This window comes from Eleginops maclovinus, chromosome 17 (genome assembly GCF_036324505.1).
Source record: "Eleginops maclovinus isolate JMC-PN-2008 ecotype Puerto Natales chromosome 17, JC_Emac_rtc_rv5, whole genome shotgun sequence".
NCBI classification, from domain to species: Eukaryota; Metazoa; Chordata; class Actinopteri; order Perciformes; family Eleginopidae; genus Eleginops; species Eleginops maclovinus.
In genome coordinates this window covers 7,249,261-7,269,381 of record NC_086365.1, presented here as the reverse complement: position 1 = coordinate 7,269,381, position 20,121 = coordinate 7,249,261, and the positions used below count along the sequence as shown (strand labels likewise).

Sequence of the window (20,121 nt, the reverse complement as noted above, 5' to 3'; positions counted from 1 at the left end):
GTTCAAGAAAGCACGCTGCAGAAACGTGACATCGCTGAGACAACGCACAGACCATGTTGGACCAATCAGATAGCTCATAGCGTAGTGTGGGCGGGGTCACGCTTGTAGGTGCGGCGAGAAGATTGAGCAGCAATTCGTGGACTTTGAGGAGAATTTACTCAAAACATCCGACTGACAGTGCAGGAGAAGACTCAAGCGGAACAGAGAAGGATTTATAAAAGCGACTTTTATGTTCAGGTTGTTTTAGGACGACTCTCTTGAGAATATCGAAGGAACTGTGTTTACATAACCAGCTTCCCCTCTAACGCAGCGAGGAGCAGCCTGTTTCCACGGTAACTTCTGACTAAGGAACAACTTCAATTTACAGGCTATTTAATTCCTCTGCTACGTTATTGATATTCAATTCGAGTGCAGAAACGTTTTAGTACATGTATTGTTGTACAAGCTTTTTTCATCTTTCAGAAAAACAAGTTATACAACGCAAAACGAGGTTACTGCCTGTCAGCGGACTGGGTCCTAAAGCCGATCGGGTTGCACATCGTGCCCAAATGGTTCAGCAGACTACTGTTCTTAAATTCTTTGACATTATGGAAAAAGTTCTGTTAGAACAAGGTTAATTGCAAACTTGGACTGCGTCACTAAAAAGCAACGAGCCGTATGCTTCAATAGCATACGAGCTGAACAAGCCTACTTTTCTTTTGACATTTGGATTCGCTGTGAACTGATTTCCCCTTCTTGGATATACTGTTTTGTTTAACAGTGAGTCGGAGTAAGAAAGTAGACTTCTTAAATAACAAAAAAGAAAAAGTAGGACTCGTCCACTTGAGTAATGGTCATTAATACGATCCACTGGTTCAGGAAGGGCCTGCGGCTCCACGACAATCCGTCGCTCAAAGACTCCCTGCTGGGGGCGGATACTGTCCGCTGTGTCTACATTCTCGACCCCTGGTTCGCAGGATCCTCCAACGTTGGGATCAACAGGTGGAGGTGAGCATCCACCCACGTGCATTTCATTGCATACAGAAGAGGCACCATACACACACAGCCCATACAAAATCCCTTACAATCATTACCCTACATGCAGCTATTGCATGCAATCTACCTTATTTGCATAATGTGTTTGTGCTTGTATCAGATTTGAATAAGAAAATAAATATATCGTTTTATGAAACAAAAGTATTAAAACAATTCATATATTCTCTGATTCTAGCCTCTCATACGGATGGAAATCCTGCTTATTTGTATCATATGTTATTGTACTATTTGGCATTTGACGTTTCATATTCTAAAATGAATATTGATACGTTTTTTAAATGATGTGCAGATAAATCAATAATCAATGCACAACTGGATGCTGTGATGTGTTTTCATATAATTTAAAATCCCTGCCACTTGTTACTCTTCTTGCACCAAATGCATTTAATGTGCCATATTTGCATTGTGTTTTTGTGCATATATCCGATGGTTAGTCGATAAATTGATCAGTCAATTCAATTTTGAGCATTCAGTCAATATTTCCAGTTACTTTTCCAGCATCTGCTGCTTCCAACCTCCCAGATATGATCACTTGTAGCTTTTTTTGTGCCTATAGAGCTGCAATGATGAGTCGGATATCATTTTTTTCTTTGTTATATATCATATTAACCCCTCTTGACCCCAATGATTCTTATAGTGGTTTATTGTTACTGTTATGCAATATTTGTTATGCTTGTTGGTGCACACAATGTCTCTTGACGCTTTTCATTGACCCCTATCTATTAAAAAAACATTGTTTTGTGTTACCAAACAGACAAAGCATGTGAAACATGCATGTGGCATTTGTTTAGAGCAGGTTTCCTTGAGGCGTTGACTGCCACTCTGTATGTTTTGCTTATTATGGCACAGAAGGAAATTGTAATCCCCTTAAATGTTGCAGAACATAAACATTGTCTGTTTCTACATTCAATCAGATAATATTATAAACTGTTTGCTTAACATCATCTGGATTATGACTATCACAGATCATTTTGATATTTGTGTTAACACCTTAATGAACAGCCTTTGATAAAAGTGTCAATAAGATGAACAATAAATGGTTTGCACCTTATTACGTCATGATTACTCTACCCAGTAATCATCATAAAACCAAACATCACTCGACTTTCACATACATGATTAAATGAGGCAAAAAGTAATGGGTCGTTGCTCCTTTAAATGGCGAGTAAGATCTCAAATTGGGTAAACAGTATGTTTGCATGTTGATCTTCACCTCCCTAAATTGATTGCAGTCTACAAACTGTAAAGCTGTTCACTACAAATGTTCTTTTACAGCAGCAGCAGCAACACGGTTACTGGACTGAAACAGTGTAAAGGGCATTCATTATCCATGAGGATTAGACACTTGGCAGAAATGGACCTTTCTACTCTAATAAGTGACTAATGTGCTGAAATGAAGTCCTGAGATAAAAATAGGGAAATGTCTCTGATTTATTTTTGGCCAACCAGAATGGTAATGTAAAAGTAAAGAAACAAAAGCTATTGTTTCAGTCATTTTTTAAAGCAGAAGTCATGAAAAAGTCCCAATATGTTCCGATGATAGCCTGTCAAATTAGAGGATTTACTTCTTTATGTGATATAGATAGTATATTTGCATATTTGGACTATTAGTGGAACAAAACAAGACATTTTAGGATGTCACCTTACATTTGAGGTTTCATGGACTCAAACGATTATTGTATCATTTGAAAAATGATCTGTCATTTCAGCACTCACTCCATTGGTAATGAGTCAAATCATGATTTAATAGTAGTATTTCGAAACGGACATTTCCTGAATTCAGTAAGTGTGCACGCATGAGGTCAGTATAGGGACAATATTTTTAAGTCTGGTGTATGAAGTCGGTAAGATAAGTGTGAGGTGTTATGTAAGTGTGCAAACTTACAACCCACTGGCTTTGCCCTCCACCTTTCTAACCCTAAAACCCTTCCTGCAGACAGTCTGAAATGACCTTCTTTGTTATATAGGAAGTGTTCCCACTTATAACAGTTGACATTTCTTTTACCCAGCATGCTCTGTGTGACCCAGACATTAATTCATCACCATCCCATACACGTGTGCTGTAGCCTGCAGCCAGCTTACTGCCTCTGTGTTGGAACTCCGGCTTGCTATTCACACATGCAGCTGCAGAATGTTAAATGCTCTAAGCTTAACAGTGCAGTTGTTGTCTGGCTGGATGTTTGGGTTTCCTCTCCTGCCTGCTGTGCACACTAGTTTGCATATTTGTCCTGACAGCTTATTATGGAGCGTGCATGTTATCTTCCACAGTTATGCAACGGCAGTCTGTGGTGACGATGCAGAGCTCCTACGCACATCACTCAGTATCCCCTTGATTCATTCCTATAATAATTCCAATTCTCTCTTTTGTGTTAGGTCAAACAAAATGAAAATCTGTCACCTTTGTCACTTAATACAACTCAACAGTGCCACCAACCATCTCTAAACTACTTACAGTTCAATTAAAACCTCTTCTAAAGGATTTCAACAAAACTTCAACATTATGACTTGCATGTTACACGTGATGATGATGCTGTAGGCTCTCAGAAGCTCACTATAGCCTGTGGCTTCTTTAATTAGCGCTTGTTCTTACACTCCCGCTATCATTAGAGTAGCTTGTGAATCAGTGAGCAAATGCAGGGACCAATCCTCAGGAGGCGGTCAATAACAGATTGCATAACCTCCAATAACTTTCCATCTCCAGCGACATCTCCATGCATTGCACACGTAGGTCAGTGTGTTAGTGGTGGACCTTCTATAGTCATTTTGACCTACTTTTCCTCCTCTGCTACTGCTTACGACCCCTTATCGCTTCCTTAACAGCGTGAATTAGGGAGGAAAACAATAATTGGAATCCTACTATGGACTTATGCAATATCCAAATAGCAGGAGACAATATTTGTTAAAAAGCAAGATATGTCTCAAAACCACTCTTAATGAAGTATTATGGTGCTGCAGAGATGTCACGGCATACAAATCATATTCTATTAAATAATCAAAAAGTCATCAGCACCTGCAATATTGTGAATCATATCACAATTATCCCAAACTACAGCTGAAACTAACAATGATTTTCATCGTTTTGGAATATTTTCTAAATTCATCAATTCATCTTTAGTGTAAAATAGACACAGATGAACTTTTTTTTGTGCTCACAGCTTTTTTTAATTATCTTATCACCCTAGAGAAACAACACTTTAGCCTTGCTGCTTATTTTCTAGTCTAATGGTCTGTCTTTGTAGTGTTAAGCTGACCCTGGAGTTCAGAAGAGCTTATTTGAGATCTATAAGAGATCTGCCGGGACTCAATACCGGACTGGCAGGATCGATCTGGGGGCTGAGATGTTAGAGAGCTTTCAGTGGCCATCAGATAAGACTGGGTCTGTAACTGCCTCCAGATGCCTCCAGTGAGCAGGCTTTCATATCAGTACAAGACATGATTAGACCTGGATGATACAGGAAGCCTCCACCTACAGTGTGTGGTACCTATAGCAACAGAACGGGAAGCACCACAATGCCGCTCCGAAGCACGTCACGTGAAGGTTCAATTTTGTCGTTTTCTGAAGGGATAAGGGTATCGGAGGAAAATTGGTTCGATCAAGACAAAACATTGTAGTTCTGCTATATTCAGGTCCAAAACTCTTCAGTGATAAGGTGATGGGTGAATGTTGCAGAAAGTTATTTTTAATTGGGAATAATAGCCGTATCAAGGGAGATACCTGATACACACTCCTTCAGCAGCAAAAAGATGGCTGCCTCACTTGTCCTTGGCTTCCAGACATTATCTGGGTCAGACCTTTCTGCTCACGTTGTTGAACCTTCGAGTTATTTTGGGAGACAGATTTTAACCCCCAGGCGAAACATCGATGAACACTTTTCACATAACAGCAAGTTGTCAAAAAAGCATGCACACAATGCCTGCAGATTGGGTGTAGAGAATCTAAATGCTTAAGTCCCTCCTTTAAATTCTATTTATCTTGTCTTATATCCTCACTAACTTTAATAAAATGGCATTAAACCTGCCTGATGCATGTTATGTGCAAGTGTAGTGCTGTTGAATTAAGGGAAATCAGATCGGCATTTAAGAAAAACATCCATTGTTCTTTCACGGTACTAGCACTTCTCTGTATCCTTTCGCAACTAAATAAAAATAAATAAAAAATCAGGTCACTTTAAATCTTCAGACTGGAAGATTTCCTGTGTCTGCACCATGTTGTGGACGCATGCATATCTTTTAAGTTCTTAGAGTACGTTGTCTGAACACAATGTTCTGTATTCAGTTAACTGATAACTTGACGTAATATCACACTCTGACATAACCCTTCGTCCTTCATACCCAAACAGAGCTTCCTCCCCCAGCTGTTTAACCTCCAAACTTTGATTGCAAGTAACACAATGTCTTCTTCCAGCTTCCACTTGTGTCATGTTTTTGAACATTCAGCTGTATGTTGTTACTCTCAACGTGTTAACATCTCGTTATTTGTTCCTGTCGTCCTTCAGGTTCTTACTGCAGAGTCTGGAGGACTTGGACTCCAGCCTCCGTAAGCTCAACTCTCGACTGTTTGTGATCCGAGGCCAACCCACTGATGTCTTTCCCAGACTCTTCAAGGTGAAGTCTGATTCACCAACAAAGCTTTAATCAAACCGTGTTAAGTCTCTTCTGTTGCTAACTTTAGTTAATTCCCTGTTCTCCAGGAATGGAATATTTCTCGTTTGTCCTACGAGTACGACTCTGAGCCCTTTGGGAAAGAACGAGATGCAGCGATTAAGAAACTGGCCTGTGAGGCTGGAGTGGAGGTGACCGTTCGCATCTCCCACACACTCTATGACCTGGACAAGTGAGTTAATGTCACCTCTGACCACTTCACCCCTTCTGCTTTCAAGGCTTTTTTTTTGTTCTGCATGACATTTTAAGGCATGTGAATTAAACTTTATCTCTGTTTCTATTTGGTATTTGACTCTTTCTCTTCTCATTTCTCTCCTGCAGGATCATAGAGTTAAATGGGGGCCAGTCACCTCTGACCTACAAGCGGTTCCAGACCCTCATCAGCCGGATGGATGCGGTGGAGGAGCCTGCAGACTCCATCACGGCGGACATCATGGGGAAGTGCAGGACGCCGCTGTCCGAAGACCATGATGACAAGTTTGGCGTCCCCTCATTGGAGGAGCTGGGTGAGAATCAGGAAGCTTTTTGTTGCTGTTTTGTGTTCAGAATTATAGGCTGATTTTATATCATTTTTAAATCTGATGCCTCCAGGTTTTGATACTGAAGGTCTTTCCTCCGCTGTGTGGCCGGGGGGAGAGACGGAAGCCCTCACACGACTTGAGAGGCATCTGGAGAGGAAGGTCAGTCAAACCAGATCAAAACAAAAACCTTATTTTTTATTTACGTTAAAGAAGGACTCTAGCTTCTGTCTTGTTATTTACAAGAAAAACAAAGTACTTCTAGCTAGTGACAAAAGATGTTCTTAATTATGTAAGGTGTTTTCGATAAACCTTGCCCCCTGTTATGACATAACACCCAGCTGTCAAGTATTTTCATACCTGATCCTTTGTTTTTGTTTCCTTCAGGCGTGGGTGGCCAACTTCGAGCGTCCCAGAATGAACGCCAACTCGCTGCTCGCCAGCCCGACCGGCCTCAGCCCATACCTGCGCTTTGGCTGCCTCTCCTGCCGCCTCTTCTACTTCAAACTCACCGACCTCTACAAGAAGGTCAGTCATTGAAACACATCTGAACATTAGAATGAACAAATCTAGCATCTAGAATAACTGCTGAAGACTTTATTGGCCCAGAACTGCTTGTAAAAAAGAGGGATTGCTTATATTAGGGCCAAAAGAGTTATAAAATAGGTTTTCACAATTTAGTATTATTTTTATTATTATTCAGCAACATTTATATTATTTTGGATTCGCTGTAAAAAAAAAGAATGTATAGAAGTCTACTGCATCTTTTGGCACTATGATTTTCTACAGCTGCTATTTATATCTCAAAGTCTTGCTATGTTGCGCTAGCTCACTCTTGTGGTGGGATGATGAATTCATACTCAAAATCAAACGTTTACAGTCACAAGTAAGAAAGTATGATTAAGGACAATGTATATTTATGTATGACATTAGTCGACCATTTTTGTGTTTTGCCCCCGTACATGGTCTGTCAGCTCTACCAACTGAGCTGAACAACGGCTAACACACTAAACAAATATTGATTTAATTTCTCCTTCCCCCTCAGGTGAAGAAGAACAGCTCCCCTCCTCTCTCGCTGTATGGTCAGCTGCTCTGGCGCGAGTTCTTCTACACGGCAGCCACCAACAACCCTTGCTTCGACACGATGGAGAGCAACCCCATCTGTGTCCAGATCCCCTGGGACCGAAACCCAGAGGCGCTGGCCAAGTGGGCGGAGGGCCGCACCGGCTTCCCCTGGATCGACGCCATCATGACGCAGCTGAGACAGGAGGGCTGGATCCACCACCTCGCCCGACATGCTGTCGCCTGCTTCCTGACCCGGGGAGACCTGTGGATCAGCTGGGAGGAGGGCATGAAGGTAGAGCATCTGCTAGTTTTGTTATATACATTGTTATTTCTAAATGCTATATGTACTTTTTATTCAATTTATTCAACAGGTGTTTAAAAAGACTTGTAAGGCATTGAATCCAAGTTTATCATTTTTTGCTCAATATCAGTTTAAATGACCAAGTTTAATTATAACAATGACTCACCGTTATGAATCATAACACATTATACAGGACAATATAGGGATTTGAGTTTTTTAAGGTATTTCTGGTTATAGAAGCATGCAAAAAATGTATAAAATCCAAGGATATGAATTACTTTCTGTGATATTAACCACATCTTGGCTTGTGTGTGTGTTCAGGTGTTTGAGGAGCTGCTGCTGGATGCAGACTGGAGTGTGAACGCGGGCAGCTGGATGTGGCTCTCCTGCAGCTCTTTCTTCCAGCAGTTCTTCCACTGCTACTGCCCCGTGGGCTTCGGCCGCCGCACAGACCCCAACGGAGATTACATACGGTATGCTGAGAAAGAGCAATGCCATATATACCTTATTATTATTATTATTGCTGGGATACTAAAATGATAGCTTAATAGCTAGTGATGTCATGAAATGTTACCACAACGATAAACGCACCACCCTAATTTCTCTTCATCCCTTCACTCAGGCGCTACCTGCCCATTCTCAGAGGCTTTCCAGCCAAGTACATTTATGATCCGTGGAATGCTCCAGAGAGTGTGCAGAAGGCAGCAAAGTGTGTCATTGGAGTGCATTACCCCAAACCCATGGTGAACCATGCAGAGTCCAGCCGGCTCAACATCGAGCGGATGAAGCAGATCTACCAGCAGCTGTCCTGCTATAGAGGCCTCGGTAAGGACACACCGCGAGATGCATCCATTTCTTAGAAATCTTTGTTATACCACCTGAGGATCAACTTGAATGATAGCTATCTCTCAGAGGAGAGTTAGTGAGTTTTAAGAAGTTAGTTAAACAAATAATGCATGTTTAAGTGCAGAAAATAAAGAACGCTTATTTTTCATTTAGACTTGAAAATGAGTTATACCATTTTGCAAAACAAAACCAGAACAACACAAAACAAGTTAGAGTAAAATCTCAGTATTAAAAAAAAATGAAAACAATGGAATTTAAGAAATCAAAATAAAAGAGATACTTATACTGTAATTACTAATATTGTAAAACTACACGACATTAAGGCCTTGATTTTTACAAATGAAATAAGGCTTGGTCCCAATTTCAAAACTGATTGGTCATGGCATTCTTGACACCATTGACATAATTTGGAAAAAAATGATCCAACAAAAACCTTCCTCGGGCTACCTGTCTAACTCAAGTGGCATTTAAATATTTTAACATCAACATTAAAACTAACCGTAACTGATTGTTGACAATAAAGCTAGCAGTGATTTGCATTGATTGTTACTTATACTCTGTATTAGCTGCTGACTGTCTGTGTCTGTGTCTTCAGGCCTTCTGGGTTCAGTTCCCTCCACTTCTAACGGTAACGGAGAGACGTCCTCTGACGGGATGGGATTCTCTGCTGAGGCTACACACAACACTGCTGCAGCTCCATCTGGTGAGTGGCAAACGTTTTTGGTTTATCTATATAGTCTCTGTACGTGCACTGTAGATGAAGTTGTGACCAAGAACAAAATTAAAATGTGTTGTTTATTCTCACAGGCTATCAGATGAGCGTTCACTCGCAGGGAGATTGGCAGAGCGGCGTCATGACGTTCATGCAGGGCGACACGCAAACCAGCTGCAGCTCACAGCAGCAGGGTAGGATTCCTCAGCTTTTTCACTTGTCCCAATGCCTAATGCTGAATTCCCCCTTTTATACCAAGTTTGTTTTCTTGATTTTGTCACCCTTATGTTGTTGTGAAGCTCTTGATAAATTCTTGGCTAATCCTTGAATCTTGCTTGATTTCCAGGTTATGCAGGCACCAGTAGTAGTATGCTGTGTTACACCCAAGGTGCACAGCAAATTCCAAAAGGTGAGAAATCACATTATTGTATACCAAAAATGGTGCACAACCAAACATTTTCCTACAGCGAATTATACATTTAAGTCAAATATGAATTGATTGAAGGCTTATCTTTTCTTTGGATGAAAACTCCTCCTTAGACACAGCCTGTGAAGTCCAATAACTTTATCAGGATCTCTTTTTTGTGATAAGTAACAGATATAATAAAACTGTATTTCTGGGGCAGCTTCCTTAACTGTTCTGTTTGTTGTATCAGGACCTGAACACCACGTCACCCCTCTGTCCGGTGGGAAAAGACACTGCGAGGACCCTGGGAATGGCAGAGGCTCTAAAATCCAGAGACAGAGTACACACTAAGCGTAAGTTGGAAACTTATTCAAACCCCTCAAGAAATTAACTTTTAATGCAGACATATTGGGATATATTATAGTAAGGTTTTAGTTTAAATGCATATCACTGGGAGGATTTTGGATTCTTCTTTTGCACGTGAGAAAAACAAATGAATTGCATTAAGGTACCACAGGAAGAGTAATTGATATACAATTATTACTTTTAAAAGCTACATTTATGTTAGAGATCACTTGACGTATTCATATTTTCCCCAAATGTATCCTGTAAAGCTAATATCTTCCCCGGCCCAGTTTGCATTTATCAGGAGTGATGAGTCAATTGCTGAATCATTTTTCATTGTCGGTTAATGTGTGATTTCTCTCTCCTTACAGGAGTGTGTGCAGTCAGACCAAGGACACAGCCAACACAAAATGGACATTTTTGTCTCAGCACTTCAAGATGAGCAACACAAACAAGACTGAATATTATAATGTGGACTGCACGGCACTGCGACGTGCAGACGACTCAGAAGCAACTCTGTTCTTTTCTTTGGGTTAACATAGCCATGACAACGGTCTGTGTGTATATAATGAATTTGCTCATTTGACATACAACTTGTACATATTTGAATATTGTATGTGTGTTTTCTCTCACTGTGTAGCCATAGACCCATTGATATATTTTTGATATATGAAATCATTGTGGATGGATCTTTGTTTTTTTTAATATTGATTAAAAACAACCTTTGTAAAATGTCTATTCAAGAACAATTCAATTTGATAAATCTTGTATCTATCTTAATATATTTTTCTGTTCTCTTATTGTACTTTCTATTATACTCGAGATGTATATCAACAAGTGTTTCAATCATTCCCTTTCTCTTTCTGCTTCTGACTTTAATCCTCACCACTCTAGAGGCAATATCAGTTTAACATCAAGTTGTTGCCAGATCTGCTGTTACTGAAAGAAGCCGACAGAAATACATGTTCTTCATATCATGGTGCAGCCCCTGCCTCCTTGTATAAGCTTCAGTAAATGTAGTACATAAGCTTCTTTGGGCACCAGGAAGAGCGCTATATAAATACCATGTATTAGTATTATGACATGAGAGAACTGCTTTACTTGCGATTTGTTCCTTCTCAATGTGCTTCTTTAATAAACTGGGTTTAATATACAAATGGTTTCACTCACTATTCTTTAAATGTAGTGTTGGGAACTGTCAAATTGTAATATTTGTTACCTTTAGAAAAAAACTGAAGGAATATTAAAATATTATATTTAGTAAAAACATTGCGCTGTTGACTGTACACATCAAGACAAGTGTAAGATTGCTCTGAATATTGACTTTTCTAATTGAGTCTGATAAGAAAAGCAGCTTTTAAAATCCCCAAATTATAAAAAAAAAAACCACAGACAAATAAATAGTTAAATGTGCCATTTATTGCACATCATGATATGTAACCACAACCATTTTGTCAAATACAGCAGTAAATAAGGATGGCACTCATTTACGTGCATCACTATTTCAATGTTTGTCATATGATACAGTACTTGGTGGTTTTCTGTAGATGAGACAGTGTCATATTATCCCTCAGCATGATGAAGGCCACAGGTGGAAAGGTATTAGTTTCACAATAAAGTTATTCCATAGAAAGTATTGTATTGCTAAAGGTTTGCTTTTGATTTGAACCTGCCTCCCTCTTTATTGTGTCTTGCACGAAGGCTGAATTTGTAAAGCCCTCCCAAAATCAGCATCAAATCAAAGTCACGATACAATTTTTCCCGCCAAAAAACTCACTTTATAAACAGCATGTAGATTGAGAGAAGGTATCAGCAGAAAAATGCACTATCATCCTTTTCGGTGCCTTTTATATGCAGTTTATTTGTTCAGTAAGACAACAATTTACTTTAATTTAGTAATTTCTTTTACTGAAAGCAGCAGAACCGAGTACACTTCTCTAAATCGTTATCGCGATATTCAACAACTACTTGCATATTTTCCTCATATTGTGCAACTGCAGCATATCGACAAATTGTGTCATTCAGTCCTCAGCAGATCTGAGAGGAGCTACAGGGTTGAAGAGCGGCCTCTGCCTCCTGAGCTGCAGCTTTCCATAACTCATCTCAAAGTCCTTCTTAGTTCCCACGATGACGTCCAGGCTGCCGTTGCGCACGTCGTACCCGTAGGACGCCAGCTTCTGGGTGCGATACAGCACGATTTGCGTGGTGAGCTCCAGGACATTTGGAGATTCCTTCACCTGCTCCATGCTCACTCCAACATCCATCAGTCCGTGAAACCGACCCACCAGCGTTGGTAAAGAGTAGTACAAAATGGCAGGGCAGTGAATCACAATTAGCTTGAGTTCGTCTTTGGAGCATGCGAGAGCATCTTCGACAAAGGCGAGCGCCTGCTGCATGCACTCAGGCTGCAGCTCTGCGATGGAGGCCCGGAGGCTGGAGACCAGGCCAAGGAGCTCCTGCGTGGTGAAGCCCTGCTCCCTCAGGAAGCCAAGGCTGTCCCTCCAGGCCTCAGCCGGCCGCAGTAGGATGAAAGGGTTCTGGCTGAGGAGCTTCTGCAGCCAGATACGCACGTTGCCTTCATCTCCGCCCAGGTCCAGGTAGGTCTCCCTCAGCGTGTGGATGACCTCCTTGTTCAGCTCCACGGGTCGGCTGAAGCTCTGCGGGGCGCTGGCAATCAGCTTTCCGATGATCCTGTTGCTGAGGCGCAGGCTCTGGAGGTAGAGGATGTTGTCCCGCTGGTTGCTATAGTGAGTCAATGTAAAGAAAGAGGCTGGGAACTTCTCGATGATGCTCATGAGTTCACGCTTGTTGGGGCACACGGACACCCAGAGGTCCCGCTGAGCGGCCACGTCCTCAGGCCGACAGAGGACAGCCTCAGGGTGAGTCTCCAAGATGAGAGCGATGGCTGCTGTGTCCGCGCCCATGTCCCTCAACAGATCGGCAGTTTCTGACACATACGAAGATTTCTCAGAAAGAACCCAGGCTTTCGACTTGCGCACCTTCCGGATGTCCACTGACAGCTCATAGAGGGAGTCTACTGTGAGCTGGTTCTCAGGTTTTTTGTTGGGGGATGTCACTGTGAAGGCTGAGGCAGAGTTAGGGACAAGCAGCCTTATCCTCTGGCAGTAGGTGCACAGGGAGGCAGTGGTGACACGAAGCATAGTGGATCTGCACAGAGAACAAAAACAAGTTAGTAAATCGAAGCTGTAAGTGCAGCCAGGTAAACACTGTAGACCTTCATTAAAGGGATGGAGGGAAAAAAGGATTCATGATATGATTGCCATTTGTATCTACTAAGATTCTGAATTGATTAACAACTAAAAATATGGATTTTTTAAAAACTTCTTTGTTAAAAAATAACCTAGATATTGCTACTGATGGATAGTAATCATACACGCCAACATATTTGCTTTACAGTGTTTGAATGGCAAGTTACTTAGAAATAAACAAGCAACTGGGCTGGGCCTACCAAATATTTGGTAAAAGGAAGTATTTCTTTGTCTGAATAAGGTTTGAATACATTTTAAACGTATTCATGATCCCAAAAATCAGGACTCAAAACAGGGGTGATTTACCATTCAAAAATGTTTTAATCACACCCAAGGTCAAGAAAAACATTTAAATCTGACATGCTGGAGAGTGTTTAGAAATAGATCCAAATGACTTGCATGAATGATTTGAAAACAGTAAACAAAATGTAAATTACAGTCATCACAATGGAATTGGGTAAACGGGGATCCCCCTATCCAGACAACTAACACAGCCTTGTTATAATACTTAGTTATAAGAAACAATGACACTTTAAAATGAACACTTAAGATATGACCCCATATGACTTCATGGACACATGAATACTGTCACTACACTACACAGTCCTATAACCGAAAATAAATAAAGATATCAGTACATCTATTAAATGTTAAGATATGTGATTTAATAGTAAAGTCTGACTTAAATGCATGAATAATGAATGTTCTCAGTATTCGGAGGCTGGAACAAACAGACGGAACACTGTGTCCTGAGTGCTGGCACAATGCACATAACATGTATGTGAGGGCTATTCTCTTGCATAGGCTATGGTAAAACCAGTGCCACAACACTACACACAGGAAAAGCATGCAACATGTTATGACAGCGCCAGAGAAAATCTGTTTTGTGTGGGGAAATAATCATAAAACAGGTCATTTTACCAGCCGGAGGACTCCCGATGTGTACACTGCCCTGCTTTCATAACATGAGAGGAGCAGCTGGGCGGAGTCAGAGAGAAGAAACACATTAGAGACATGTGAGTGCAGCCCGGAGGGGGGCGGTGTTAAACCATCAAAATTCATCTACCTGACTCTAATAAATATAAAAAGACAAGTATTATTTTAAAACCTATCCATCAAACTGGGAACCAAAGATGTAATATTTTACATTTCACAAATAGTCAACATATTTATCAAGCTATCGATAATTGTGGCTAGATTCAGGTCTGTTTCCTGTTTTATTTTTGAAATTATACTCACCTCCCTCCTACGGGTGTTCTCCAACCAATTTTGATTACCTGCCACAGCCTAATGAGTTTCACCTGTCTCCCATTGGCCCAGCAGCCACCTCTTGTCAATCCCCAAATTAAAGAGTCTACAAATACCTGCCCTGTTGCTCGATTTTTTTCAGTTTGTAGGAACTTTTTTGGTTGAAATTCGATCACCTGTAGCTAGCTTTCAGCGTTTTCTTTCGGATCTCCTAAGTACTTGCATTGTTCCAGCTGACAGTAATTAAACCGACCAGACATGGACCCAGCAGACTCAATTGGCTAACTGGGATAGCTGCAAATTCTCTCCTGGCTTCTGCAACCAAATGTAAGTTTGCATGTGGTTTTGATCGGTGAGTAAAAATGTGTTTGGTTTCTCAAGTCCTGTTCCATTTGTATTTTTGGTGTAGCTATGGCTATTTACATATTCTTTTATAGAGCATTTTAAGCAGCAATGGGTCAGTTTTTTTTTTTTTTTCAGGTCACAAGCCTTTAAACCTAAAATTAAAATAGGTTTAGCTAAATATGCTATCATCTATTAAAATGAATCAGCATGGACAACGAATGTTCTTAATTTGACAACAATGTCAACTGTAGTGTAATGTATACTTCTGACCAGAGGAGGCCGCTGTGCGCCCAGTGTTTGCTCCCAAAGTGCTGCTTCCATGATGGGACAATCTTCTGGTCTAACTAAAGTTGCTTACTCAAACTGGGGGAAAACACTGGCTTGATTAGGACATGTCAAATGACTGCTTTACCCTGGATCAAGGAAAGTCAGGTCAAGTTTTATTATATATAGACATTTTCAACAAGACAAGTTGCAAGGCTAAGTACTTTACACAAAACAATAATTGAGAGCAAATACAAAAGAAACACCTTATTGAAGGACTTCAACTTGATTAAAAAGAGTAATTGAAGTGCTGTTTTTTGGATAATCAGATGTAAGTACTTTATATTGATGGAAAATGTGTTTCATGATGGTTGCCCCTTTTTAGAATGGAATACAATAATATATAAAAACATTCAAAGGTAAGGATTTTAATTTAAAGACAACATAAGTATATTTCTATCAACATTAGAAGTTAGAGGAAAAATAAAAGATGAAGAAAAATATCTCTATAAAGTAGTTTTTGTCAACCTTCAATTGTTTAACTGTTAAATACCTTATTTTATTATCAATTTAGTAATGGTGTTTTTTAGTAGTGTTCCCTAAGTAGACCACAAACGGTTGCATTGAGTTCTACTGTTTCTGAACAGTATGCATGTTACTCATCTGTTTATTTTGGACTGTATTAAACAGCAGAGGGTGTTTCTATTAATAGCACGGATCATTTGTTGCTTTTCTTTGCTGATGGACACAGTTGTCCCCTGCCACCACTAAGAGTGCTTTGAGTATACAGGAACCACCTGCTGTCTCCTGTAGTGCACAGACGTGTTTAATGTGGAAAACACAGCCATGGGACATTTTAATAGGCATCATCGAAACATTTTGTTCGTCTTGAGGCCAATTACCCAACAACAACTTAATGTGTGTTCTGATTTACTCAGTAGTGCACAAAGTATTCTATAATACAACACTTTTTAAAGAGCACTTAAGGAAGTACTTTTGATACTTGAGTACATTTTTGTGATACTACGTCTTTACTTAACCTAAGTAACATGTGAACTCAGGACTTAAGTATAGTACATAATGAGTGTAATACTGTTTAGGCTGGTATTACTACTTTTACTTAAGTAAAGTATTTGAAAAGGAACGCTATCTTAAGGAAGCACATGTGACCCGTCAAATGAGATTGTTGTGAGTTACTTTTTACATAAATTACCCAATGTCTTTTATATGGTGTATATATACTTAGTTGTATACCAAGTACATAAATGCATGTATGGATGTATGGATAGTACTTTTACTTTTTTATATACTTTAGAACATTCTTCTGATAATAATAATAATAATAATAATAATAATAATAAATCACATTTATATAGCGCTTTTTACGGTACTCAAAGACGCTTATAAGACGATAATACTTTTACTTGGCTAACATTCGGACACCGGACATGTAATGGAGTATTTTTAGATTTGTATTAAGTTGTAGACCAAGTACATATACACATGTATGTATGGATAGATAGTACTTCATTTCTTTTATACTTGAGTACATTCTTTTGACAATACTTCTGTACTTTTACTTGGCCTACATTTGAACTCTGGACTTGTAATGGAGTATTTTTAGATATGTGTTACTATTTAATCGTTTTGCCATTATGCGTTTTCTGCCACGTACATGTAGCAGACTAACGTCAGGAAGTTCATCCTGAGGAGGCGCATGAAACTCTTTAATTGGGATTCTCAGACACAGAGCACCTGTCTGTCTCCATCAGTTATCTCATCCTCTACAAACTACGCTTCACTCTCCACTGATAACTCAAGACTTGGAAACATAAATTCTTGACATCAGCGTTTAAGTGTTGCAGCGTAGGGGCAATTACACTTTAATCCACACAGTGCTGAAAGCTGAAAGCCTCTAATAGCAAGAATGTTTTAATTACATTCCAAAGTGGAGACATGGCCGGAGCAGTAAAGCTCATCTTGCACGTCATTGTTCTTACTGAGGTCTTTAGTGGGGCTTTTTAACTGTTTATTCTTCAAATAAAAGTTGTTATCCATACTTTCATGTTTTGAAATGACTGCTATAATGGTTACTTTACAACATTTTTTTTTAGATGTATACAAAAATATAATAGTTAACTTCATGGTCCTTTCAGTTTACTTATGTTACTTAAATAATCAAAATTCTCCGTTCAAAACTCTAGATTTTAGAATGTATGATGTTAAGAGATGACAGATAAACTGTGTTTTTTACTTGTTAGTTTTGTTAATGCTACAGGGTTCAGGATGTTCAAGTTTTTGACTGGCGTTGGATTTTGTGACAGCTGTAACTTCCCGTCATTAAAATCCTCACCAACTGTGACGTACTTAAGAGATTGCATCGTGCTTTGTTAATGGAACTTCTTAAACACCACATTGGCTTTAGAACTAGCATGATAGATTAGCAAGTCCCCTAATGTGCGCACGCTATTAAAGCTGTCTTGGCTAAAGGAATCACATTTCTTGATTTCTATCGACAAAACTGTAAGACTGAGAGACTGTTTATCCACAAAGAAAAGGCCAAAGCATCGGTTTAAATGTTGTGTTTACCAAAGTTATTGGCAAAAACTCAGCTAAGCTTGGGCAGCCCTGTGTAAAATATTTATTAATTACTCTACATTGTTCTCTATTGTACACCAGATTCCACATCGGTCTCCGGTCAACAACAGGGGCTCAGAAGACCTCTCAAGTATGACTGTTATTTGTTCCTGGGGATACTTAGTGTTGCATTGTGGGCCTGGAAAGCACAAGTGTGTGTGTGCGCATCTGTTGTGTATCTGAAATAGTCCCTCATCTTGTCCTTACAAAGGAATGAGGAGGCGCTGTAGGGTCAGAGTAGAGTGCGGGGGGTGGGGGGGGAGTAAGGGTGAAGTTCGGTGAGGAGAAAATAGACCCTTCCATCTGTCTCAAAATCCGCCCTGCTCCTGACCCACACTCTGGAGACTTTGGTCCCTCTGATGTCACATGTTGAAGGCAAACCTTTAAAACCCCCCGCTCTGCACGCCCGAGACTCCACTCATCTCCTGTGTGCACAACACCAGCTGGTCTTGGTGTTCATCCTGCTTTCTCTTCCCTGGAAAACCTCCCACGTACCATCATGTCAGACAGCGAGGAGATTGTGGAGGACTATGAGCAAGAGGAGGAGGAGGAGGTGAATGACGAGGTTGAAGAGGAGCAGCAGCAGCAGGAGGATGATGAAGCTGCAGAGAAGGAAGAGAAGCCTGCAGAGGAAAATGAGCAAGAGGAGGACTCCAAATGGCGTCCCAAGACAACCTATGTTCCAAATATCGCTCCTCCAAAACTCCCTGATGGTGAGAAGGTGGATTTTGACGACCTTCATCGCAAGAGATTAGAAAAAGACTTCAACGACCTGCAGACCCTCATCGAGTCCCATTTCTCCACCCGCCAGAAGGAGGAAGAAGAGCTAATCCACCTTCGTAGCCGTATCGAGCATCGTCGTTCAGACAGAGCGGAGCAACAGCGCGTGCGCTCCGAGCAGGACCGCGAGCGGCAAGCACGCCTGGCCGAGGAGAGGGCGAGGCGCGAGGAGGAGGCAGCCAAACTGCGCGCCGACGAGGAGGCCAAGAAGAAGAAGATCTTTACCAACAAGTCCTTTGGCGGCTACCTGCAGAAGGTGGACCAGAAAAAGGGCAAGAAGCTGACAGCACGGGAGGAGAAGAAGAAGGCCCTGATGGAGCGCCGGAAGCCGCTCAACATCGACCACCTGAACCAGGAGAAGCTGGCGGAGAAGGCGCAGGACCTGTGGCAGTGGCTCCACCAGCTCCACGCAGAGAAGTTCGAGCTTGCTGAGAAGCTGAAGAAGCAGAAATATGAAATATCGGTGCTGAGGAACCGAGTGAGCGATCACCAGAGGGGCTCCAAAGCATCCAAGACCTCCCGCAGTGCCAAAGGCAAGTCTGGATCCTGGAAGTAGACTACAACTGGACTGTCTGGACTATTTGTCGCCTATTTGCGTCCTGTATCATAAAATCTCTCTGAGGGATTGTGTGGATTTGATGGGGGAACTCGTACTGAAGTACATGAAGTTAACCAAGCCTTGAATGATGAACAAATATCTGATTGTTCTAACTTTATGATGCTTCATTAAATCTGATTGAATGTGGTGGTGTTGATTTCACTACTCGTAGTATGCAGGGCTTACTGGTCTGATCTTCAGAAGTTTCCTATTTTGACCTATGCAGTTGTTAAAGATTATTTTTATCCACATAAAAAGTTTCCATAAGATATTCTATAATCCATTTCATAAACAAAGTACATGCAACATAACCCAAGACACCTATGTCACTGTTATTTGACAAAGTTGGCCCTTAAGGTAGAATTGTTAGCTTGAATGACAGTTAGTGTTTTTGTAGCTCTAGCTGTGTGGGTGAGGGTGTGAAAAGATGGAACAGTTGTTGCACAGCTGACTTTTTTAGGATCTAATTTAGTCTCTGAAGCTCAGGACTAGCGGTGCAGGTTTTTTAGAAAAACCCAACTGCTGACTGACGGGTCAAACCCCTGACCCCCAGACTCTGCAGAGCGGAAGGAACTTCTGAGGAGTGTTGTCGTAAAAGACCCTTGTCCCTTTGCAATAAAAGACCCCACAGATTTTACAGCTTTTAAGTGAAACGGCTTTCAGGTAATTCTTTGACCTCTAACTTGGCGTCAGCTGGATAATTAATATGGACCAAAGTGACCTATAAACTAAAGGAGGAAGTGTAACAGGCTTTTTATCCACTCTTCTGCACAATGTTTAATGATTCTCTGGCAGGTAAAGGTATTAAAAATACTCATATTTGGTTTTATTCAGTCCCTTTTTAAGTATTCTGCAACACCTGAAATTACAAATGTACAAATATTGTGTTAATCAGATCATCATCAATCAGTTTTATAAAATGTAAATACAGTATATTGGCAGAAATCTCTTTACATTTCTATCAAATATTTCATCTTTTTAAAACTTTCTGGACCTTTTTCCTTTTTCAGAATCACAACTTTCATAACATTTTTTTTTCAACAAATGATCAACATCTTTGAACATTAAAAAGCATGTAGCAAATTAATAC

The 20,121-nt window shown here is 40.5% G+C and overlaps 3 protein-coding genes across 4 annotated transcripts; 2 read left to right on the top strand and 1 right to left on the bottom strand.

Annotated features, from left to right (window-relative positions):
* Positions 1-77: 77 nt before the first annotated feature.
* Positions 78-11,047, top strand: LOC134879002 (cryptochrome-1-like). The gene is made up of 14 exons (XM_063905212.1): positions 78-987; positions 5,532-5,640; positions 5,727-5,869; positions 6,019-6,203; positions 6,289-6,377; positions 6,603-6,743; positions 7,261-7,572; positions 7,903-8,054; positions 8,204-8,406; positions 9,023-9,130; positions 9,235-9,333; positions 9,486-9,548; positions 9,796-9,898; positions 10,262-11,047. The coding sequence occupies exons 1-13, from the start codon at positions 830-832 to the stop codon at positions 9,894-9,896; spliced, it is 1,863 nt and encodes a 620-aa protein (XP_063761282.1). The 5' UTR covers positions 78-829; the 3' UTR covers positions 9,897-9,898; positions 10,262-11,047.
* A 244-nt stretch (positions 11,048-11,291) lies between these two features.
* On the bottom strand, positions 11,292-14,495 carry LOC134879004 (transcription termination factor 2, mitochondrial-like). The gene is made up of 3 exons (XM_063905213.1): positions 14,437-14,495; positions 14,081-14,137; positions 11,292-13,058 (listed from the first exon to the last, which is right to left on the bottom strand). The coding sequence occupies exon 3, from the start codon at positions 13,049-13,051 to the stop codon at positions 11,912-11,914; it is 1,140 nt and encodes a 379-aa protein (XP_063761283.1). The 5' UTR covers positions 13,052-13,058; positions 14,081-14,137; positions 14,437-14,495; the 3' UTR covers positions 11,292-11,911.
* Positions 14,496-14,532: 37 nt separating this feature from the next.
* tnnt2c (troponin T2c, cardiac) lies at positions 14,533-20,121 on the top strand. 2 transcript variants are annotated; one of them, XM_063905215.1, is made up of 2 exons: positions 14,533-14,734; positions 17,696-20,121. In XM_063905215.1, the coding sequence occupies exon 2, from the start codon at positions 18,153-18,155 to the stop codon at positions 18,987-18,989; it is 837 nt and encodes a 278-aa protein (XP_063761285.1). In that variant the 5' UTR covers positions 14,533-14,734; positions 17,696-18,152; the 3' UTR covers positions 18,990-20,121. The 2 variants fall into 2 exon arrangements, with proteins under 2 accessions (XP_063761285.1, XP_063761284.1); XM_063905214.1 differs by having other exon boundaries at positions 14,533-14,759.